General features: G+C 37.6%; 1 protein-coding gene across 11 annotated transcripts in view; it reads right to left on the bottom strand.

Moving 5' to 3' along the window:
• PRKCZ (protein kinase C zeta) overlaps positions 1 to 26,012 on the bottom strand; it is a 158,768-nt gene that overhangs the window by 29,112 nt on the left and 103,644 nt on the right. For 10 of the 11 annotated variants that reach the window (XR_012155570.1, XM_073316898.2, XM_073316904.1 and 7 more), the window contains 9 exons: positions 24,430 to 24,561; positions 22,996 to 23,077; positions 20,884 to 20,936; positions 17,687 to 17,875; positions 14,411 to 14,508; positions 8,544 to 8,630; positions 7,592 to 7,727; positions 1,892 to 1,979; positions 963 to 1,082 (listed from right to left, as the gene is read on the bottom strand). Coding sequence is in view for 10 of the 11 variants with exons in the window: in XM_073316898.2 (XP_073172999.1) it covers positions 963 to 1,082; positions 1,892 to 1,979; positions 7,592 to 7,727; positions 8,544 to 8,630; positions 14,411 to 14,508; positions 17,687 to 17,875; positions 20,884 to 20,936; positions 22,996 to 23,077; positions 24,430 to 24,561 (985 nt within the window). In the remaining variant the exon portion in view is untranslated. Of the gene's footprint in view, positions 1 to 962; positions 1,083 to 1,891; positions 1,980 to 7,591; positions 7,728 to 8,543; positions 8,631 to 14,410; positions 14,509 to 17,686; positions 17,876 to 20,458; positions 20,512 to 20,883; positions 20,937 to 22,995; positions 23,078 to 24,429; positions 24,562 to 26,012 lie in introns of those variants that run through there. The other variant, XM_073316908.2, reaches the window with a different exon arrangement.

The following is a 26,012-nucleotide window of genomic DNA, read 5'->3' as shown; positions in this document are numbered from 1 at the left end:
GCCAGCTGCATGTGACCAGTCAGGTGTCTGGAGACCACCATCAAGTCTAATACTATTAACAACGCTTACATTGTATTTATCAGATTAACTGTTTTAAGTTGGGGATAAATGTATAGGTCAGTATTCTCGGGGTGTAACACGTTGTGGGAAGCAACTAGCAAGTTCTAGAAGCACATCATCTGCCATTGTGCTCAATTCATTTTGTTACATTCAAAGTAAGTTATAAAATATAAGACATACAAGGAATATAAACATATGTACCAAAGAACTAGGGTGAAAGAGAAAAATATACCAGAGTATAAGAGTAATATGAATGATAATGTCTTTGTTGAACATAACAATGGATTTATGGTCTTGAACTGCAATTCAAAGAGGGCACACACAGATTCAACCCAAGATTTCTGAACCTTGTTTTCAATGGCTACTTCTGAACTCACTGGGTAAGTCTACACGGTAGCTGGAAGCATGTCTCCCAGCCCAGGAAGACCAACACATAGTAAGCAGCTCCTCTCAAATTAGCCTGCTAATAATAGCGGTGTGGATGCTGTGGCAGGGGTGATGCCGCAGGCTAGGCACCTGAACCTGGACTCACCTGCCTACCTGGGTCTGAGCTCAGGTGGCTCATCTGAGCTGCCGCCCATGCCGCAACATGCACACTGCTATTTTTAGCAGAGCGAGCCTGTGTGTCTTCCCAGGCTTGAAGCATGCGGCCAGCTGAAATACCACAGCCCTGTTTACCTATGCTAGTATCACTGGTAGTCATGAGATGATGGGAACTACTGAGACCTCTCTTACATCTTTGCTGTGTAGGAAATTAAAAGGAAGAGAGAAGGCACCCACAGTATGTAAAAGGTGGTTGCTAATTTTCATTATTTAGTGTTTTGTTCTTCCTTCAAAGGGATTCAAGAAAAAAAAAACACTGAAACTCAAAACAAAAACAAAACAACAAATCTTAAATATACCTTGGAAGAGGTAATCTTCAGTGTTCATGTCTGGATTGTCAGTTATTATATCAAATGGAGATCTTCCTGCCATCATTTCAAACATCAGGACACCAAGAGCCCACCAGTCCACACTGAACCCTATAAGCATTAAAGAACACATTTTCAGGTAATAATTCCTGGTTCTAGGATAATGGTACAATGACATTTATTGCATCACCGATGGAGATTAAGGACCTGATTCTGCAGAGAGCTGAGAATCCTCAACTCCCACTGAAACTGCTAGCAGCAGGGCTCAGTGCCTCACAGGAATAGCCTTTAATAGAGCACTTTGGAGAAAAATTAGTAACGGTAATTTGTTCAGGAACTTGTAGCTGGGCCATAACAGTCCACAAGAGAGTGAGACTTCAATTAACAGTGCCAAGATAAAGGTCAATATACTTCTTAAAGCTGGAAGATACTGGAGGATTTTTGAAAGTTGTGAATGCTATGTTACCATATAGGAAAATGACAGTACTCAGGTATTTTACCAACTAGATAGGCCACTTTTTAAATTCACAACAGTAGTTAGTGTGCTCCTATAAACTACTACTGTTTCGAATTCTATGTTTTCTGTTGTCCGACACCCTGATCCAAACAGCTGAAAGCTCAAACCAGCATAAAAGGATTGGGTTGTGGTATCTGCTCTGTAGCACAAAGCAGGAGTTCTCTTTCAGGAAAAAGCTCACCCTTTCTAGAAATATCTTTTAATAGAAGCTGTACATCCATGACTATGAGGGTCAAAAAACACAAACTGTCTGAAGTACATCTGAGAAAATTAAACTAAAAATTCAGAAAACAGAGTAAAAACATGTAAGCTTAATTAAAACTGTACTCTTAGTGTCCTGCAAATTGGAACTTAAATTAGTGATTCACTGTAATTAAACTTACAAGTTTATGCACCAACTCACCATATTCTTCCCCTCTTAGGATCTCTGGTGCAATGTAATTTGGCGTTCCACAGAAAGTGCTTGTCGTGTCACCAGGACCCAATCCTTCCTATTGGAATAGACCAATTCATCTTTTGAAAGTTAAATTCTACCTGCAGCAATTTACCTTCAACCACGCTTTTATAAGTATTTAAAACCAGGAGTCTAAGATGCCTCCATTCACCAACGAGATTCCAGGGGTCAAGGTAGTGATAAGACTCCTCCCAAAAACTCCTACCAGTCAAAACAAACTTTTAAATTTTTTTTACAGCCCTTCATCATGGTAAGTGTGTGTGACATTACCAGGGTGGAACTGATTTAAATAAAATTGATTTAAATCAAATTGATTTAAATCACTGGTCAGGAAGATTATTTAATCATGGACTTCTACATAAAAGTGCATTCTTGTTGGTTATTATAAACCTTAATACATAGTCTTTACAACTCAGAGACAGATGTAGGTTTCATTTTTAGAAGGTACACACAATACATTTAAGTGATTTATTTTGAAAACTTTTCAGATTAATTTTACAGCTATATCAGAAAATTAATGATTGTTTGGTTATTTCATTTACAAAAGGTAACTGAAGCAGATATTTATGAAGTCACTGGGAGGTGAACTATCACCAATTCAACAGGTTAATCATTAATATTTGGAGGATTTTCTTGCCTTGCTGTATTAGGAGGAGACCACCACCAGACAGACATTTAAATTGTTTTATTTAACTGAAACAACAACATTATGTATTCTGGATTTTTTTTCTTCAGTAGCAGATGCATAATATTTTAACAAAACAAGCATATGAATTTTTGAATTTAGTTAAACATTCAAGTTTTTTAAAACCAGGTTTGTTTTTGTTAAAATTGTTTTTAACTAAAATAATTAAATGAAATATAAAAAAACCCAAAATATTAAATAGACTGTCAGCCAGGTCAATAAGAGAAACTTAAAATATTGGCTTCTGCAGCTAACTCAGTCGTCTTCACCTTCATTTTCCCGTTTGTTCATAATCTGGAAAAGAAAAACAAGCTTTCCTGCTTTTTCAGGTCCTAAACGATTTCTCAATTTGGAATGAATTAGTCCAAAGGAAGAAAATATTCTTTCTACCCCGGCAGAAGAAGCTACTGCTGTTAAAAGTGAGATCATTACTTCAACAGTCGCTGAATCCAAGTGCTTAAGTGACTTCCACCAGTTCACTGGTGTGACTTTCTTTAAAGTATCAGCAGCAAACATATTTCCTGAATGGTTCTTATTCCCAAACTGGGTCTCTTTTACAGCCTGCTGCCATTATAGGTTTTCCCTTCTAGTGAGAGAATGGTATGGTAGATCTGAAATCAATGAAGGCTACACTCAGAAAGACCTCAAGATTTCTGGAATATGATGCTCCGTTTCACTTTTGTTTCTTTCTACTGCCTGTCCCTCCCTTTTCACATTTATCTCCAGACTTCTTCTCCTTGTCCAGATCTATTCCGCCCTCAGCAATCTTCTATTTATTGAACTTTTTGAAATTTTGCACTTTTAGAGAGATGTAAGGGTTTGACTCTGTGTACACAAATTTACAGGGGACAATAGGGTTGAGGTCTGTTATTTCTCACCTCTATACATTAAATTTATTTATTTAAAACATTTTTGCTGTTAACAAGCATGTTATCTCCACAGACAAATCCACCGTTTGAGAACTGCAAAATTAAGCATCTCTGATGGTATCTTCTAGACTGAGCACTGAGTCCCACTGGGTAGATAGAAAGATTAACCTAAATAATCTATACAGAAGCCCCCGGAACCCCGTAAGATTGGGTCCCTAATCCATGAACTATTGGAAATCATTTACAAAACTTTTCTTAAACGTTACATGAATATATTGTCTCATACTGTGGAATTAGAATTTATAATCCCTATTCCATGATGAGCTCTCTTTGAGCTATAATGTAACTTAATTAAAACTATCTTTAGATTGCATTTTGAGGAAAAAACCTTTTTAAATAAAAAAATCTGATTTAAATATAAAAAATCTCAGATTTTTTTGATTAAAAGAAAAATAATTGATTTTTATCCACCCTGGATGTTACTAATCTTGACATTTATAACGTTTAATTTGTTTAGTTTAGACAAAGAAAAAAGTCTCTCATTTCTGGGGAATTGTTTATTTGTTATTTTTAAAGATGAAACCAATTCATCATTTTTTGCAATTGCTGCCGTTTAACTCCAGGTTATGAATATTAGTGCTGATGCAACACGTCAGATAAGAGTCCTTGAAAACTGGAGTCCTATTTATTCCTTGAAGAGGTATATCACAAGCAGTGACAATGCAAGCTCCCCCACAGTGCCCCACTGCTAATGTGCATAATGAACTGTGAAGAACCCCTAATAAGACGGAGAAGGTAGCTCAGTTAACTTGGTCCGTTCAATCCCTGGACCCTCTGAAATTGACAAAAAGGGTGCTACTTGTGGTGCTGGTTTTGGGGACGTGGCGGTCCATCACAAACTAGACTGAGACCCCTCATCTCATTTCACATGGGCCAACAAATAACTTGGAGACAACAACTGCCAGCAAGTATTTGTGCGTGTCAAAGCAGCAACCCAAAGAGGTAATATCCCATTACAAGCCCCCTGAGCAGTCTGACCTCATAGTTCATTAATTTACTTGAGCTTCTTAATATCTGCTTTGACTTTTATTTCAAATACCAGTTCATTTAAATAAGGCTACAAATAACCTTCTGTAGGGCTGTATTTGCCTGCCTCAGTCTCTCTTTAGGTACAGGTTGCATTTGATCAAAATTTATGAAGTGCTATTCAGTGCTAAAAAGTTCCAGTGTCAACAGTAATTTATTAGAGATGGTCTCTCTTGGAGGATTGGCAGTCATTGAAAAGGGCTAACACAATTCAAATATACAGAATCATAAAAATTAGAGATGGAAAAGACCTATTGTATTAATTCATCAAGGCCATCCCCCTAGAAGTGCAGGGTTAGTCTCCTAATAGAGGTCATATCAGATATGAAACAAATTAAAACTTTTATTAGAGAATATTTAAAGTTACAGAACACAAATTGTTGAATACACATTATAAGTACCCATGCCATATCAGTTCATGCTTGTCAAAAACATTATAACCATGGATTGCAAATGAAGAGAGAGAAAAGTGATATGAGCTGACAATTGCCTGTAGCAGAAAAGACAGATGAGGATTAGTGGTTAAGCATAGAACATAGAAAAAGAAAGTACACTAGTTAGTTAAATCAGTTCAAAGAATCGTTCAGTCTTGTCGCTTCTCAGTTAGTGGTCTGAATCTTATCCTCAGATTGGCAGTGTCCAGTAATGTGTTCAATATAGCGGTATCTGAAACTATCAACTACTCCATCAGCCTGGAGTAGTGTCTGGGCACCTCACAGTCCTGAAACAGTCTCATTCTTGCAGTCCCAGGCACCCAATGCTCTGATGATCAGTGTGTGAACGGCAGTGGAGTATCCCCATTCTTTCAAGGTACCAGCCAGGATGTGTGTGTATTTCTCCATTTTCCATTCCTGTGTCTCAATGAAGGCAGCGACCTGATTCTTGAAGGGGATTGTGACACCCTGGCACCCCAATATTCACCACTGTCATGTAATTAGGATATGTTTTGTACAAAGTATGCCTTGTGTGATATTCTAAAAATCTTGATCTGCTAGACATTAATATCTCATTGAATGGTATGTGCTATCATATGTGAAGTTATGAAGTTTGACTGGGTATATGTTACTGAAACATGTCGTAAGGTTGAAATCACCCACAAGCAGCCTTTCAGGTACAACAGTAAAAAGGCATTTGAATGGCTTATGGAGGAAATGCACACAAGCACAAGGATTACCCAGAAAATGTGTACACTAGAAACCTCTCAGATAGCACTACACAATGGGAACTGTTTGACCCAGGTCACAGCAAAAGAGCTTTCCAGCAAGTGGGAAGAATATATAAAAGGGGGACAATGACATCATGATGATACCTCACTCTCCCTACAACAATACACCTGGAAACACTTGAGGGGCAAGGACTGAACTGTGGGAAGTGATGGTCTCAGGCTAGAGGAATTTTTAGCCTGTGTGTGAAAACGTGAGAAAGCCAAGGCAACTTGTGCGTTAAGAATCTGCCAGCCTGTTTTCACTCAGGCTTAGAATTTGCTAATTCATACCCTACCTATCTACTTAAACTCAGGTTTCAGAGTAGCAGCCGTGTTAGTCTGTATTCGCAAAAAGAAAAGGAGTACTTGTGGCACCTTAGGGCTAACAAATTTATTTGAGCATAAGCTTTCGTGAGCTGTACGAAAGCTTATGCTCAAATAAATTTGTTAGTCTCTAAGGTGCCACAAGTACTCCTTTTCTTTTTGCTTAAACTCAGTTTGTGGTTTTGTTTATTTACTAAGGTAATCTGTTTTCATCTGTTTGCTATCACTTAAAATCTATCTTTTGAGATTAATAAACTTGTTTTGTTTTGTCTAAAAGCAGTGTTTGTGGAAATTATAACTTGGGGCAGAAAGCTGTCACATCCATCTCTCCACACTGAGGGAGGGGATGAATTTTATGCGTTTATGCTGTACAGTTCCCTGCGCAGCGCAAGACAGTATAATTTTGGGTTTATGCTCCAGAGGGGATTGCGTGTCTTAGCAACTGGGAGGTGCCTTAGCTGAGCCTTCCCATGCAGAGCTGATCTCAGCATGTGTGTGTGAAGCTGCAGCTGGGTGTGTCCTTATCTGTGTGTACGCTGGTGAAGGAGCAAGTGTGGAGAGCTTGGCAACTTATCGCAGCAGCACAGTGTGAAAGGGAGCCCAGGCTGGTGGGCTCACTGGTACCCCAGTTCCAAGTGGCATCCTGGGAGGGTACCCATCACAGGGATAATTCACTTCTGGTTCCTCATCAGTGATCACAACATCCAGTTTTAGCTGAGAGTTGAAGTCCAGAATTGAAGAGTTAACGAAAACAGCTCACAGATGCTGAAATTGCCTTAACAAACCTATTCTGCACATTGCTGTGGTGAAGTGGCCATGCTCTGGAATGGGGTTTACAGCTGCACAGGACGTGAGGCAGGGTTTCATTCTCAAAGTTGCATCGCTGGTTTAACCAGTCCCTACACTTCATCTTAGTCAAAAGGTCAAGAATCAATTACTATAACTATGGAACCCCTTGTGGCTTTGGCTTCTAAAGTATTAGAATTGATTATTCTAAAATAAAGGCAAATTACAATTCATTTTCTTCAATGAAATTATGTGGGTGTAAAAGCAGTTTGGCCATATCTGGTCCTCGGATTGAATTTAGTTAACAGTTCTGTTGGTAACAAATGTGAAGGAACAGAATTCAGCATTCACAGCTGTATTGAATCTGCAGGTCTAACAGCACAAACATAGTAAGAACTTTATTTTTGTCCACAAATTCACCAGTATGACTTGGAATACACCCAAGAAATAGATTTGTTGAGCAAGGTGGTGCCATTTTTCAGAAGTAATTTTTCAGAGCAGAACTGCAGTTTAAGACTAAATTCTAGGCTCAGTTACACTTACATTAATCTAGGCAAACTTCGTATCTCAGATTTACCCTGGTATTGCTGGCTGTAGAATTTCATTCAACAAGACTATTTGACACAACTAGATTAAAATATACAGATTCACAGTAGAATTATAAGGAAAGACAGAAAATCAGAGGAGAAACTTACCTTGCACATGCCATAATCTGTTAACTTGATATGACCCTCTGCATCTAGCAGAACATTGTCTAGTTTTAAATCTCTATAGATTATTCCTCTCTCGTGTAGGAAGTTCAGAGCAATACAAATTTCAGCAGCATAAAATCTTAAATCAGAAAAAAGAGTCATTCATTAGTAGAAGAATTACACAAAAACTGGCATAAATTGAAAAAATCCAATGACAGTTTTTGAAACCAAAGGAACAAAGTAAGAAGGAAAAGCTAACAGAATCTGGCTTCTCACCATGGATAGGATAAAAACAACAAAAACCCCTAAATTCACTCAAAAGTAGTTGTTACAATCAAAATACAAATAATTAAAAAAATAGAGCCACTGTCTACAAGGCTAAAGACTTATAGCAAGTAATTTTTTTTCAATTTGATATTGAAGAAATTTTTTTCATCATACTATTGAATATTTCTCTGAAGCTGTAAAACTCAAATACTGGGCATCAGAACTGGATTTCTGAGCCAGTAAAATCTACATCAGCTATTCTAATGCAGTGCCAAGACATGTGTCTGTAATGCCAACACTTGCAAGACAGTACTTTTTATTCGTTTCTGTATAAAACTCCCTTAACTAGGTTCACCAAAACACTTAAACCCTATATCAGCAATGCACTTCAGAGAACTGTTAATCAAATATAAAAGCAATGACAGTTAGTTGTTCCTATTATCAAAGGCTTTTTTTTTAAAAACTCGTTTCCTTGTAGAATACCAAGATTATTTATCTTTCAACTGAACTGCTTTCCAAATTTAAGGTTGAGCTTTCTAATTTTTTTAAGCTTTCCAAACCACCTACAGCAATTTCCCTTGAAATTTTTATATTCTCTTGTTGTCATTTAAGATAATTCTTTTGTAGGCTCATTACATAGCACAACATTAAAAAGTTTATTACATTTATCAACGCATTAGTAAAATACCTTGCATGTTCTTCAGGAAGTTTTCTTTGCCGTTGCATATGAAACATGAGATCTCCCCCATTTACATACTCTATGACAAGGAACAATCTGAAAATATACAATACAATAAATGGATTCCAACGCAAGGAAAACTCTTTTTAATTCCATAAGACTGACATTTTTACTAAGGTCACGGCTAATATTTCACTCCAACAACAACAAAATCTAAAGTTAAAAATGTTCCTCTGAGTTGCCCTCTCAAGTAAGGCAATTAAAATTGTAATTACAATAAAAATTAACCATTTAGAAACAAAACAAGAGCATCTATTCAATTTATAATACACCCATGTCTGTGGTATGTAGATGACATATCCATAATTTAAAAGCATGTATAAGAATACTTAATAGAAAAACACAAATGAAGAAATTGATTTGAGCTTAATGAAGGTATACCTGCTTAATGCTAGGTCTGAGTTTGGCATGAAGCCAACATAACTATCCAAACACATGAAAAGGATAACAGAGGTTGCTGAAAGTAACCAAGTACCATTGTGGGTTGTCAGTGTAAAACATCATTTCTTGAATACAGTATCAAATGTATATTTTAAAAGTTTAACTTTGAGATTGCAACAAAGGAATAAGATATTGTCACAGGAGTATGGCAAGTAGATGATAAATTGCAAAGCCAAAGGCTTTATCAAAAACAAATGCAGGAGCAAAATAGACAATTTTCAAATAACAGGACATTTATACTATAAAAGCATCTCATTTTAATGGCTACGTCTATCATATCAAATGACTGATGCATATTGCAATGGCTGTCTTGTGATAGGGAATAGTATCAAATTTTCTCCGTGTACTGCTACTGAATAGCTGTATTCTGAATGGCTTAGAAAACAGACTGTTAGATAAGTACATTTTAAACAAAATAGTGTAAGTTTAAAAAACACAAAGTTTCTCATTAGATGAAATTTTATTATTTGCCACTAAATAAGGATCAGTCATCTAGGAGTTTGGCACAGATCTACTTTGACAAATATTAGACAAAATACTGAATACTGTTTTAGGCTGAAGGTGGGTTTTTTTTTTAAAATCAGGCAAAGACATGAAATCTGAATAGTTTCATATTTGAAAAACAAAGTTCACACACCCAGACTCGTTACATTTTTGATACATGTAAGACATTTTTTAAACCAACCAAAATACAAGTCAAAAGTAAACATATTTTAAGAAGACTAAGATGACTAGTTTTACTATTAATTTACCAGTATTAAAAAGGTCAGTAAGCACTGTAGAGTTTTGATCATCAATGAACATACAACTATTATGCTGTTATTTGCACTAGCTTCTGAAAAGCCAAAACTGACACACTGAAGAAAGATGTCTGGAGATCTACATTTCTCTGAAGTGTAGAAAAACAAATTTATGTTTGAGCAAAGTAAAAGGGTTCTAATGATTTCAATCACATGATTCACAACAATCCTCTTCCAAATAAAGTTTTAAATTGTATCAGGATCCTTATACGCACCCATAAAAATTAAAATAATTCTGTTTATATGCTGAATACAACAATCTGAGCTCCTAATGCCATGCTGGGAGAAACCTTCTAAATTCGAAGGACACAGAAATGCCTGGCTCCATAAGGCCACCCATAATAAAAATAGGAGTCTGATGAGTTCAGATGTGGCCATTTTTCACTAGAAATGGAAATTAAATTTGGTGCAGCCAACAGGACCATCTGGAATTATTACAGCTCTGTTCTTTGACTAGGACCTTTGCCACTAAAAGAATCTGAATCTGAATAATCCCCCAAGCCCCCCAAACCCAGTAGCGGAAGCTAACAAATACACTTATTTTTTCAACCCCTTGTCTAGTATAGGATAAAGGTCCACCTTAATATGAAAAGAGTATGATCTCGTAACCTTGGGAAAACCCAATTTACCACCTCATAATTCAACAACTCATCCAAGTTTCATCCATTGGCATCTTAACCTGCATGCAATGATTCTCTACTTCATAACACAACACAGTGTAATGAGAGAGGACATTGACTCATTTAATATGTAAATTTCTCTCCAAAGCAAGACAACTGGCTGCAGCCTTCTTTGATTTTTGTTGATAAATCTGCATTGCTTATTACTTCGCATTACAGAAAGGCAGTATGTCAAGCAAGGACAGTGTTACAAAGATTTTGCAGGAAACTCCAGAAATGTATGGACATTTTGGAGATGGATGAATAAGCAGCCTGGGGTTTTTTAGTCTGATACATATCTTCAAAGACATTGCAATAACCATTATGGGTCCAATTCTGTAATATTCTACATAGTATACCCCCTGAAGTTAATGGCTGCATTATCAGGGCCTATTAGTAGCTTTTCAAAACTAGTTTTGCAATGCACTCCTCAAAACACAAGAGAAAATGCAGTAGGGGTAGGGAAAACACAAGTGGAATGACAGGTTTCAGAGTAACAGCCGTGTTAGTCTGTATTCGCAAAAAGAAAAGGAGTACTTGTGGCACCTTAGAGACTAACCAATTTATTTGAGCATGAGCTTTCGTGAGCTACAGCTCACTTCACTGCTATGGGTACCCGCATGGCCCCACGGTATGCCACCATTTTTATGGCTGATTTAGAACAACGCTTCCTCAGCTCTCGTCCCTAAAGCCCCTACTCTGCTTGCGCTATATTGATGACATCATCATCATCTGGACCCATGGAAAAGAAGCCCTTGAGGAATTCCACCATGATTTCAACAATTTCCATCCCACCACCAACCTCAGCCTGGTCCAGTCCACACAAGAGATCCACTTCCTGGACACTACAGTGCTAATAAACAATGGTCACATAAACGCCACCCTATACCGGAAACCTACTGACCGTTATTGCTACCTGCATACCTCCAGCTTTCACCCTGATCACACCACACGATCCATCGTCTACAGCCAAGCTCTGCGATACAACCGCATTTGCTCCAACCCCTCAGACAGAGACAAACACCTACAAGATCTCTGTCAAGCTTTCTTACAACTACAATACCCACCTGCAGAAGTAAAGAAACAGATTGATAGAGCCAGAAGAGTTCCCAGAAGTTACCTACTACAGGACAGGCCTAACAAAGAAAATAACAGAACGCCACTAGCCGTCACCTTCAGCCCCAAACTAAAACCCCTCCAACGCATTATTAAGGATCTACAGCCCATCCTAAAGGATGACCCAACACTCTCACAAATCTTGGGAGACAGGCCAGTCCTTGCCTACAGACAGCCCCGCAACCTGAAGCAAATACTCACCAACAACCACATACCACACAACAGAACCACTAACCCAGGAACTTATCTTTGCAACAAAGCCCGTTGCCAATTGTGCCCACATATCTATTCAGGGGACACCATCACAGGGCCTAAACATCAGCCACACTATCAGAGGCTCGTTCACCTGCACATCCACCAATGTGATATATGCCATCATGTGCCAGCAATGCCCCTCTGCCATGTACATTGGTCAAACTGGACAGTCTCTACGTAAAAGAATAAATGGACACAAATCAGATGTCAAGAATTATAACATTCATAAACCAGTTGGAGAACACTTCAATCTCTCTGGTCACGCAATCACAGACATGAAGGTCGCTATCTTAAAACAAAAAAACTTCAAATCCAGACTCCAGCGAGAAACTGCTGAATTGGAATTCATTTGCAAATTGGATACTATTAATTTAGGCTTAAATAGAGACTGGGAGTGGCTAAGTCATTATGCAAGGTAGCCTTTTCCCCTTGTTTTTTCCTACTACCCCCCCCCCCGATGTTCTGGTTTAACTTGGATTTAAACTTGGAGAGTGGTCAGTTTGGATGAGCTATTACCAGCAGGAGAGTGAGTTTGTGTGTGTATGGGGGTGGGGTGTGTGAGAGAAAACCTGGATTTGTGCTGGAAATGGCCCACCTTGATTATCATGCACATTGTAGGGAGAATGGTCACTTTGGATGAGCTATTACCAGCAGGATAGTGAGTTTGTGTGTGTGGTTTTTGGGAGGAGGGTGAGGGGGTGAGAGAACCTGGATTTGTGCAGGAAATGGCCCAACTTGATTATCATGCACATTGTGTAAAGAGTTGTCACTTTGGATGGGCTATCACCAGCAGGAGAGTGAATTTGTGTGGGGGGGTGGAGGGTGAGAAAACCTGGATTTGTGCTGGAAATGGCCCAACCTGATGATCACTTTAGATAAGCTATTACCAGCAGGACAGTGGGGTGGGAGGAGGTATTGTTTCATATTCTCTGTGTATATATAAAATCTGCTGCAGTTTCCACGGTATGCATCCGATGAAGTGAGCTATAGCTCACGAAAGCTCATGCTCAAATAAATTGGTTAGTCTCTAAGGTGCCACAAGTACTCCTTTTCTTTTTACAAGTGGAATGATCAGCCATATGAAGAGACTTATTACACACTGGAGAGAAGATACCACTTGTGGGAAAATATGATCCATGCAAGCTGACAAGGTTAAAGAGTCCTACAGAATAGAAATATGCTGAGTGAGTGCTTCTTGTGAAAACTGAAGCTGCCTCAGAAGCAGCTTTTCTTTATGCACCCAATTATTCCAGAATTAAAAATTCTTCTCTCTACACCTTCTTTTCCCCACACACACTTGGCAAATTCTCCTCACTGCTCATCTAATTCTAAAATACATACTTTGTAAAGATTAACCACTATAGAAGAACCTATGAATTCTATCCAGAGAAAGCCCTCTGAAAACAACTCCAAATTAAGTCAAAATCTAAACTAAGTTAAAATCCAAAGCAAAGGACTGACCCCCTTCTTTTTGGAGACACTTAAAAAAATACACTCAGTTAATTTACTTAAGAGGCAAACCAGCTTGTCATGGCCCAATTTCAGGATTCTTTTTCTTGCAACTGCTATTGAAAAACTACAAAAAACTAAATGAAACCAAGACCCACATGCCCCTAACAAACTATATGAATACATATCAAGAAGCAGAGCTTGTGATCTTTCACTGTTGCAACTGCTGACCTCTTATGCCCCCCGCCCCTTCCCAATATCTTGGTTATTGTGATCACAATGTTATCTAATTTAGACTGTGATTGTGCAAAGACTTACACATGTTTAACTATATGTATGTGATTACATATAATCTGGTAATTACAGCAGGACAGTGGGGTGGGAGGAGGTATTGTTTCATATTCTCTGTGTATATATGAAGTCTGCTGCAGTTTCCACGGTATGCATCCGATGAAGTGAGCTGTAGCTCACGAAAGCTTATGCTCAAATAAATTGGTTAGTCTCTAAGGTGCCACAAGTACTCCTTTTCTTTTTATAAATCACTTCAGTTTTTGCAGATGAGAAAAAACAATTCACTGATACTTGCAAGTAGATAAGAATTTATTAAGTGTTTTCTCAAATGAATCAAAGTACTTTCTCAATCTGTGCTATGTATTTAAATGCCACAGTGATGAAAGCATAAAATAATGAACAGCTATATATAAAAATATTACTTCTCGATATATATGTAGGAACGGCATTTAAGTTGTCCAAATTAATTGCCCCAATAAATACTGTGAGAAGAGACAGTTCTTAGTGTGTGCTTTTTAAGACTGCTTGATTTTGTGTGTCCAGAAAGGTATAAGAGAGAAACAGCTAACTTACTACCCTAAAAGTTTGTCCATTTACATGTCTATATCTGAATGTTACTGTACTATTAAATAGGCCACGCCGTTATCTTGTGTTATTTCTACAAAGGGCTGTTATAGTAATACTTCGATCCAAAGGTCTCAAAACACTAAGATTATACTCTCTAACCGCCATGGTTGCTTTATGAAAAAGCAGTTAGTACAAAGATCAAGATTTTCAAAATAAAGTAACTTCAAAACTTTCTTACCGACTTGTTGTTTGAAAGCACGAATGTAAACCAACTAGGAATGGATTACTGGATGCCTGTTCAAACACATGTTTCTCTGTCTGTACCCAATCAATATCCTGAAATAGAGTATTTGGAGAATCAGAACTACTGCTGGATACCCTGCTGTGGGTAAAGCCAGAAAATAAACCGTCAACATTTATAGTCCCATATTATTTTTATATATATATATATATATATATATATATATATATATATATATATATATATAGTGTGTCACTGTTACAAACATTCCTTAAAAAAAAGATAGCCCAGAGAAAGTAATATTTTTTTGCTTCAACTGCTTGTCAGAGGTTTTCTGAACAAAATTTACTCATCATGAAATTTAAAAAAGACCACCACCTATGTGAAGTATTAATGATGTATTGGTTCAAAGTGTACTGAAGCAAGTGGATATCACATTGTAACCATTTGTGTCAGCTGGAGCTGCCACAATTTCCTTTGGTTTGGGTACAAGTCACGGAGTTTCACATGGTTTCTGTGATCAGCTAAACTATGCACGTGAAATACTGAGAAAGGAGACCACAAGCTACTGGTATTTCCCAAATTTAATAGATGCTAGGACAGCACTGCAAAACCAAGACCTATGGTAAAAAAATATCCCAAATCTGTTCATAAATGCAAAAACTAAAGTTTGTGTACTATAATTGTTCTCAGCATAGGTAAGCATTCCCCATGCCTGTTATAGCATATATTCCACAATACTTCACCCCCTCCATGAATACCTATCAAGGAGTGACTGGCAGGAAACCTTGGGCATTGGTAGGCTTGAATTCCCCAGTTTCTAGCTGACCAACACTATGTCAACTCTCCAGTCAATCTGAAGACAACTAGGGGATATATACTCAGGTGCCCTGACGTGAGGTCCAGCAGGTAAAAGCTAGACTGCAACCTCTAGAGAGCAATCTTTAGTGCTATCCTGTCAGGCCAAGCCCAACAACTGAGATCTCCATGGGAGCTGGAAATCCCCATCAAGTGTTAACATGTATTTGGTTCTGTACATAAAGATGTAGCCTTTGAAGAGGCAGAGACAGGTCAATTACAGGCAAAAAATTATGTATATACAAAAATTAGTATAAACAAGCAATAGAAGTGTTTCCATGTCTTTTTTTTTAAGCACCAAGTAAACTTTTCTTACAATGACTGTAAACCAAGCTTTGTGCATTGTGCTATTTCCATTGGAACAGGAGAGTGACACTGCCTAGTAACGATCAAAAAAGGGGGGCATTATTCTCACTTCCTAGGCTAAGAAAAAAATCAAAAGGAACAGCATGAACAGCGTAAAGCAAATTAGATTTTAAAAATTCTTTCAGCTTTAACAACTGGTGCTTTGTGATAGGTATTTCTAAGTTGTCTTTCACATGGGTATAATAAGGTAACTTGGTAAAAAGACAGTTAATGAATTTTGTTTTTTGAAACTTATTACTTTTAGTCTGACAACATACTCTGAATAAGCATTCAACAGGATATTTCCTTTCGGTTCCTTTAACTTCAGTTCTCATTAAATCAGGGCCGGGGGGGGAGGGGGGAGAGAAATCTGCCTCAACTCCGTTTTGGTGAAGATAGCCTTTGAATATTACTGTTACTACAACACTAACAAAGCACCAGCAGGTTCGATGCATTCTAAATTCACTGATATTTGAAAGACGAAAACATTACTAAGTAATGCATTTTCTCTACCATTGAAACACAATCAAATGGAATTTCCATCACTTTAGCTGTGTATTCATAAAATTCCATTTCTCATAGATGCTAGCTTGTAGCAAACAGCAGCAATTAGATCAAGTTTCTATGTTATGATGTGTGAGGACACAATCCAAAATAACTGAGAATTTTCTCAACTGTTTCTAGTTCTCAAAGACAACCACAAAGCTGACTAAATATTTCTCCTCACCTTTCACTGTCACCGAAAGAAACAATTGAAGAAACAAGAAATGTAATTACGGAGCAACTTTTTCTTATCCCCTTTTCTTGGTCATGAAAAAAAGATTGCAACACTTAGGCAAGCAAGTCTAAAGATAAAGAATCTAAGCAGACATATTCTTTGAATATCAGCCTCTGGAACGTAACAAGTACAGCAACTAGTGAAATTGGTTACTACCACCACAGATTTTTTTTTTTTTTTTTTTTTAGTTCTTTGCAACAAAATATTGCCTTCCACTGCATGCATCTGATGAAGTGAGCTGTAGCTCACGAAAGCTTATGCTCAAATAAATGTGTTAGTCTCTAAGGTGCCACAAGTCCTCCTTTTCTTTTTGTAAACTAGTTTTCCAGTGGCCATGGAATTAACAGAGACTGCCAACTTAAAAAACAAAATCACAATTGTGTCTGAAAAATGTGCATCTGTTATAGCCAAAAGTTCGACTGCTAATATGGAAAGAAGCTACTGAAAAATATTTTCTTTATTTTTCCAGTTCATTTACTCAATGCATTTATCATTCAAATTCATGGTTCCCTCTCAATCTGTCACTCCCTACCTTACCGAAGAAACTATTATAGCACATTTTTAAAGCAATTAAAAAAAAAAACAAAAACCAGGACATGCCGTTCATCCAGACTGAATTTTTTTTAAATTGACTCATGAAAAAAAAAAATCATGTTGATGTAGCCCCTTTTAAAAGCCAGTGATTTACTAAATGTGAAAAACAATCTGTAGTTTTACATTACATGTACTGTGTATGCGCACATGTATTTTATATACACACCCAAAATGCACTCAGATGATATATTTCTATAAAAATAAAAAAACATTATAAAAATGTAAGTTCAGCTCCCGTTACGAAGTTCAGAATTTGTTCATTAGTTTCTTCTGACACCCTACAAGCTGAAATTGGGAGGGAGGTAACATTTTGCTATCCTTTTAGTCGCAGATGAACAGACTATTTAATACCCAATGCTCTATTTAACCAGTAAACAAAAGGCTAGACTTCGAATAACATCCAGGTTTATTATAAATAATTCATTTGTGTTTTTCTAAAACTGCTAACCAATTAGTCTGTATTAGTTACTTCGGAGGTAGTGGACATTTCTCCCAGAACCAATCTGTGCCATACTTCATGTAGGCAGTTGATGCCACCAACCAACTTACCAGTCAGTGAAGCTTCCACTACATGACAAAATATTTGTTCAAAATTTCAGTCACATTTTTAACACTTTTTCCTTCATTCACCAGTTAGAACCAATGGCAATACTGAACTATGATTCAATTCAGCATTTTAAAATTTTAAACAGACTTACCTCATCATCATGGACCAATTCTTTTTTCACTACTTTCATGGCATAAATTTGATCATTCTTTTTTAACCGTACTAAAAGAACTTTGGCATAACTTCCACGTCCAATAACTCTGATTAAGTCAAAGTCCTGTAGTCCAAGCCCCTGAGAAATCTTAATTCCATCCATTCCATCAATAACTGGCTTGATATCCTGTATAAAGACAAACAGATACATATTCAGAAACAGCTGAAGTCTTCTTAACTAAGAACTGTTAGAGCAAACAAGTTTAACCTCTTAACAGAGTCAGGATTTGCTCAATGTGCACACTAGTCAAACACCGATTTGTCAAATAATACAAGAATGACAGCCCTAAAACAAGTAGTTTTTTTTTAAAAAAACCTTCCTTGGTATAATTTTTCTACTTGCTATTATGGGTGCCAATTATTTTTCCTCTAAGGGAATAGCTTGCTGAACATTTCATCTTAAGTAACATGTTTTTAATAAGAATAAATACTGAATGTTCCCATATTCTGCAGGTGAACTGCTGTAGGACCATACATATCTATGCAATTATCCTCAGCAGCTCACCACACCATGTAAAGCACCATTATACTGAAGTTCTATTTTGGCCAATGGTGGCTGGTTTGCCAGTGTCTGACATGCTGGTTGTTCAGAACAACCAGCCAGGAAGTCTAGCATGTGACTGAGTCAACAGTTCGTGGCAGACCTATCACCTAAGGTTATTAGATGCTCTATTTTTTACTGGTGTAACTTGCTTTTTAACATGCAAACCAGTTTCTACTTTTGTACAGTGTGCCTGTAGAACCCACTGCCTTGGAATCAGCTTTTATTTTATACAGATCAGAGCAGAAATTTACATTAATGGCCTAGAGGTGACAGGGTCTGTATTACATTACCAAATATTGATCCAGTCAGGTTCCCCACCTGGGAGTTTTTGTCTTGAAAAAGTGGTCAAGTTCAGGTCATGCTTACTTTATATGTTAAACTAAACGCAACCACTTTTCCTAGTCAAGACAGACCCTCAGAGACTTAAATCCCAAGGTGATAAGAGTCCAAAGTCAGACAAACATATTTAAAATAAAAGTCCTACAGCCAGGTTCCTTTTCTGGTAGTAAATCAGGACAAGGGAAATAGTATGCAACTCTATTATTCACAGTGGAAAAAAGTTGTGGGTCACTTATCACTCATTTCTAAGCATCAAGCATTTCCACTTCAGGTTTTCTGTCTAACTAAGCCCTAGAAATCCCAAGTATATATATTTTTAAATACTCATTCACAGGATTTTGGTTACAGCTATGTAGTATTCATCCATCATGGAAACTCTTGGATTCCCTACTCTGGAAAATGAAAGACTCTGACCAAGCAAAGAGGGTCTGAATTCAATTCTTGGATTGTTAGCCCTTCCGAGCTAGAGCTCTGTGTGAGAGTGAACAGTGTCTTGCACATTCTGAAAGATATGGAGCTACATATTAATAAAGAAGATCTACGGAGAAAAAAAGATACAGAAACCATACTCTGCTAATTGAGTACATCTGCCTTGGCATGAGGTTAAGCAGTTTCAGGGTATGTCAAACGCACTACAGCTGTAGTGAAATTCAAGTTGCTGGTCAGGACCATGCTGATTTCCCAAGAGTGAATATTTGTGGAAGAGATTTCAAAATGGAAAATATATTATTTTGATTGAAGCTTTATTAAAGAAGATAGAAATAACTATTTTGTCCCTTGGGGAGGTGTCTTGATATTAAATAAAACCAAACTATTTTGGTGACTGTAAATGACAGATTTAGAGACATTCAAAATCAAGCAGTCGGAAAGAGTTAAGCAAAGTACAGCATCTGTCTCACTTATACCCCATTACCAATGTTTACAATGCTTCAACACATTTTTATTTCTATTTTTATTTGACCTCATACTACTGTACTTGTAGCCAGATCAAGGTTCTGCCGATCTATGGGAAGTGTTTATATAAGGAGTCTTGATCTAGGATTGACTGTTATTAAAAGAGATTGCACTGAGCTTAAAGATTCTAGCCAGCAAGGTTCCAGCATGCCACATCCTCTCTGTGCAGGATATGCGATTTCAGTTTAATAGCACTCATCTACAAGGTGGAAAAAATGGGAACAGCTGATTAGGGTAGGGGCCAGGTGTCTTCCTATACATTAGTACAGCACCTAGCACAAGAGGACCTAAATTTTGATTGGACCTTTTGGTACTACTGCAATACAAATAACTATCCATTTCAGGTGCCACAAGTACTCCTTTTCTCATTTCAGAAAATGAGACTAAATTTTCTGTAGTCATCCTAATGTACACATTTTAGTCTCTTTGTGTTTACTTAAGATGATTCTTAAAAACATATATGATTGAAAGCATGGCAATCTATGCAATAACCAGAACCACTCATGTGTGAATTACTGGCAGTGGCAGTGAGTGTAGTGGAGAATAGATGGTGCAGTTTTGTTGAAAGGGAGAAACCAACCTGGTAATGCTTTGTAAAGTGCTTCTTATTTATTTTAAATATGCCGAAGCATTTTTGAAGCTATTGTTTTGAAGCCCGTTAGGCTTATTTAAAGTGCACTGGGATTTGTCAAAGTGCTCCAAGGGAATAACATTTGTAGTCTGCAGAGATGCTGCTAGACCCTCTACAAAAGAGCTAAAATATAAAACGTACGCATACATTTTTCTACTTTTATTTCTTCAGGGCCCTTTATAATTGGGTGTGTATTATTTATCTGCAAAATTTCAGAGCAAACCAGATAGTTAATGACTTACATTGTCAGTGACACTGGACCAAGATTCATAATTTTAGTCTGTGGAGGGGTGGCCTGAGGGTGATAAGCAGTGTACATGCATTAGAGAGGATAACAGCAAAGAACTGAAATAATGTTAAACCACTGTAAGCTGCTAATTCAGAGGCAAGGACCAATAAATTGCAACCCTCAGATAAATCATAGTTGTTCCCCAATATGAATGGGGAAATAAAGTCTTTCACACTTTGTGATCGAGACAATATAAACAGAAAACAAAAAGAAAGTCTGAGAAATCCATTAAATCACTAAATACTTGATTTTGGGAGACCCAGATTTCCTGTACTGGAAAAAAAGGATATACACAGTAAGAAGAAAACACTGCCTATAAACTATAGCTACATTATGCAGAAAACGTAAATATTAATTTAAAAATAATTTTTAAAATACCTCAGAGTCATCTTTAATGTTGTCATGTTTCCGGGTTGAAGGAATATAAGGTACTGCAAGACAAAGTGGATAAACAGAACAAGTAGATTGCCAAAACTATCCTGCACATAGTGGACAAATCATAAAATCAGTTTACTTTGCCCCATGGGACATGTAGGTAGGATTTTTTCCCTTAGTTGTCATAATCTTGATAGCACATACTAAAGGTGCTGAAGAGGGGTCAACATTGGAATAGGGGAAGAGGAGCCTTTTGGCACTTAACAGTGAACCCTTTAACTTGCTGAACCATGTGTGACAGGCCCAGACTGTCCTATCCAGTCCTCTTCAGTAGAGGAGCCTTGAGGTAGGCGTGGTTACAGACATCTTAATATATAAATAAATAGTCAGACACCCTAACCTGAAGGCTAAAGATCTCACTTTCTGTAACATACTCAGCTGCCTCTGTACTCCTTGCAAATGTTACCAAGTTCACTAGCAATGTATATTTATAACAAATTTACAAGTTGTAGGCTCTAAAATTTGTGAAAAAAAACCTACCCCAACCCACCCCCAAACCTTAAACACCTTTATACATTTCTACAGCACCCTCAACTGTGATCCTTAAAATGCTCTACAAACAGTAACTGATTCAGCCTTACAACCCACATTTTACATATAGGTCAACTGAGGCAGAGTGCATGGCAAGATTTTTGGGACAAGGACTCTATTACATGTGTATATAATATACCTAGCATGATGGAGTCCTGATCCATGAGGCACTACTGTATTACAAATTATTAGAGACACAAGGTAGGTGAGGTTATATCTTTTATTGGACCAATTTACACTCCATCAGAGAAGTAGATTGCATCATGGAAAGGGCCCCCAAATACCCGAGGAGAATCTGCTTCAGTACAGAAAAAACCCACTAACTACACACATCTAGTTGTCACCTATCAAACCACACTGGAACCCATACAGGGTATCAAATAACTACAACTCATATTTGATGGGGATCACTTCCTGAAAGAAAACTTTCCTAAACCCCCTCTTCTGGCCTTCAAACAACTCCCTAATCACGCCAATCTCACCATCAGACGCAAGCTCCCCACAGACCAGGACACACCAACTCAAAGTGGCATCAGACCCTGCCATAAAAAACAGATGCAAAACCTGCAGACATACTTCACTGCTACAATCATCAATGCCCCTCACAACACACCTTGCAAGAATCATATATCCTATACTTGCCTATCACAACATGGTGTATTTCATCAGTATATCAAATGCCTCAGCAACTAAGTGGGTGAAACCAAACAATCAGAATGCTCTCAAATGAACTCTCAGAAAAATGATGAAAACACTCACCTGTTGGCAAGCACTTTTCACAAAGCTATCACTCCATAATTGATCTTCCAATACACTTCCTCAAAGGAAGCTTGCACAGAAACTTCAAAAAGCAAGGCTAGAAACCAGGGTCTCCAGAATAGAGGGGAACCAGGGGCCATGGTCCCATCAATTTTTACCAGTCATAAGGGCAAGGGGGAGGGAGGGAGGGAGGAGCAAGCAGAGGATGGGGCCTTGAGGCAAGAGGCAGCGTGGCCATGGTTGGGGCACTGGTGACCCGCCCACTCACTTTTAGGGAGCTTCCATTCTCCTGCTAGAAACTTAAATTCAGAACACTGCTAGATACTGGTTTCATGGCTCATTACAACAATTTATAATACACATCTGCTTGCTAACCTCTAATGGGCCACTTCAAATCCCTTTTGTATAACATTGTCTAACCTTTATCGCCCACTCCATTTCCAGTGTCCTCCTACAACATGAGTCTTAATGTATCCCAAACTTGTATTTAGTTCAGACACTCCAGTTTCCTTCCCCAGTCCTGAAGAAGAGCTTTGTGTACTCTGAAAGCTTGTACCTTCCACAAACAGAATTTGATCCAATAAAAGATATTACGTCATGTACCTTGTGTCTCTCATATTCTGGAACCAACATGGCAAACGTACTAAAAATTACTATTACTAATAATGGTAGCACTGAGAGTTGGCATCATGGTTCCTATTATGACTATAGTTACAGCCGAAAGTGCAAGTATATCAACTGCACATTAGTGGGGAAAATACCTACTTCCATCAGTTTCTTCAGAGGGGAGGTCAACTTCATCATTTTTATCATCTAATTGAGGTTCCTGGGAAGGCATGACCGAATCCTGGCAAAATACACAATTTAGAGAAAAAATATCCATCAATTAATGTAATCTGTTTATGCCATCTGAATATGGCTTCCTAAAGGTTTTAAACAAGTTTGCCTTGTTATATAAATAATTTATAGCTAGAAATTTACACTTGAAGCTTCCAGGACAGGTAGTGGGTTATTACAGATACTTATCAGAACATGAATGGTTTGTAATGAATTCTAAAAAGCCTCTACAGAAAGTCCATCTTCTCCCTGCACAGTGCAGTGTAAACAAATCTCATATTTAAATAATTCTTTTAAAACGAAATCCAGCATATTTTACTGTAAAATACACACAAACAGAATTAAAGATTTGAGACTATCATTTGAAACTGCAGCCATTCCTTATAAAAAGTATCCATGTTTAGTGTGAATTTATATAGGCAGTCTAAAGCATCAGCATATTCCCTGCCCTGGCTAAAAATAAGAAATACTGTCACTGTTCCAAAAGGTCTTGCATTCATTAATAAAAGGACATAAAAGTTTTAGTTTTCTTTTTGTAATGAGTTCTCAACCATTAACATAAGACATGCAGAACTGTTAGAGCAGATATAGCAACAAGTATGTTAGACTCAAATACCGTCTCCACATACGCAGCAATTAATAGGATGGCAAAGAATCAAGTAATCAAGGCAAGATATGCAAAAAGCGTTTCAGCAGCTGGACTGGTGAGGAAAAGATGGATCTGGTTGATATTAAAGAGGAAGAAACCAAAGTAACTAGTAATACTGAATACAGGACAGATTTGGAGGAGGCTGGGAATTGGACGAAGGGGACACCAAAGTTTTGAGTCTACGATTGAAAGAATACTGGAGTTGTCAATACAAATAGATAAGGGAGATGGGTAGACAGATCAGGAGAAGGTGAGTATTTAATAGATTGAGTTTAAAATGGCAGCAGGACCCAGGGGAGATGTTGAGTGACAAATGGAGACGTAAAAACAAAAAAGAGAGCTTCTTAGTACTGCAGAACTTCCCATGAGACAGAGGATGCAAATGAAAACGTTTTTTCAAACTATGTTCTTCATATATCTGAAATAAATACTTTTTTGTGAACTAAGAAGAACTTCAAATCCAAGTCTGTATTTTTTCACAGCACAAAGGTCTCCGTTCCTCACTTTGTTTTCATTGATCACAAAACACTCCCTCCCCTTCTCCATTTACTAAACTGATAGCTCACGAACCGTGTTCACGATACCAGCATGCGTTACAAACCTGGTGACCTGCCTACATGAACAACATTTTGTCAGTTAGGAAATACTCTTTGGAAATAACGCACATGGAGGTGGTGTAAAACACATTAGCTTTATACAGAATACAAACTTACCATATGCCTTTTGCAGGTCAGTGGAACAAGTATGTGACAGCGTTTATGGACCAGCAATTTGCAGTTGATACACTTGTAGCCTTGCCTTCCGAGACCCCATATCCTTTCACTGCACTGGCCACAATATGCTCTCTAAAAAGCAAGTAGTATAATTATCTTCAAGTTTTAGACCTCTAACAATTCTTCTTTATATATTCATAGCTACCGGCCAAAAAAAACTATTTCACAATGCTTCAAGAATTTACGTTCATCAGAAACATGTCTTTTATTGACATGACTCACCTGAGGGTACATCTTCAAAACTTTTCAAACACTGCTTCTGATTTTAGGCACTGTACCCAATACTTCAAAAACAAAGTTGACTGTGTCCATAAAAGTAGTACACCTATTGTGCATTGCTACACCAGCAATTTGCATGCAAAACTTGGGCTGTTAGTATTATTCTTTTATCGCCGTTAGTGTGCACGACATTTTAAAGGCATGTATTAAGACTAGGTTTCTGGGAAGAAGAGCTTAATACCTAAATTAGAAAACTTAATGTATTTTCTGTTTGTCAATTACATTGTGAAATAACAAAACATGAGCTAAATTAAGTGATTACGAGGTGAGGCATAAGAGCAAAGGCAGATGGCATTTGGTGGAAGATACTGAAAAATGTATTTCTAGGAGAGTTTGAGGTTGTAGAGCAAGATTGCTTGTCACACTTCAGGAAAAGAGTATCTTAAGTGTATGGAGCATCATAACAGAAGGCACAATAGTCCATAGGCACATTTAGTTTGAGGAGAGAATACTGCAAGTCTGTAGAACAAAATAAGTAAGGTTTAATTGACATTGACCAAGTCTCTTGGGGCATGGATTGTATTTCATATTTGTCCATAAGACATTATGCTTAGCTACGGCCCTGTATGAATAAGACGGTTTGTGGACAGCAGGTGCACAAGGCTGAGACAGCATTACCTTTCCAATAGCCAAATAAATTTTCACTTCCCCACAAATTGTTAAAAATTCACTCCTTGGACTGATGTGTGAAAAATTTCAGCCTATAGACAATTTCATGGTTAAGAAATAAGCCTGTGAAAACAGAGGTTAATGAATTCCTGGGATAGCACTGTATTAATATTCTCCCATATTTAATTCAGAGTTTTTGTTTTATCCAGATGCTGGAGTACAACTGTTCAACAAGCAGCACTGAGGCTCAACAAGTTACAATTAGCATTTTGATTCTTATTGCACTTCAGATAAGAAAGAAAAATTCCCAGAGCTGCTTCATCAAAAATCAAAGGGGATGATCAGAGAACTTCTATACATCAACTTGTTAGGCAAGAGTCCTCAAAGGAGTTTCTTAAGACCAAGGCAGGGGGGCTTTTTTGCACTGCTGAGCTGACATTTGATAAATTTCTACAGCATGTATATAGAGAAATTATAAAGAAGTGAACAAGATTCTAACTGGAGTACTGGACACAGGCTGTTCCTCTTATAAGTTTAATACGTCTCCACCGTCCACATAAACCAACACTAGAGATTTGTCAGTATTTTTCCTAATGCTTGGAAACAAACACAGTAGTTTAGCTGATACTGGAACA

The sequence above is a fragment of the Lepidochelys kempii genome, chromosome 18 (genome assembly GCF_965140285.1).
Source record: "Lepidochelys kempii isolate rLepKem1 chromosome 18, rLepKem1.hap1, whole genome shotgun sequence".
NCBI classification, from domain to species: domain Eukaryota; kingdom Metazoa; phylum Chordata; order Testudines; family Cheloniidae; genus Lepidochelys; species Lepidochelys kempii.
Note: the sequence above shows the minus strand (reverse complement) of the source record. Positions and strands in the feature narration are given on the sequence as shown.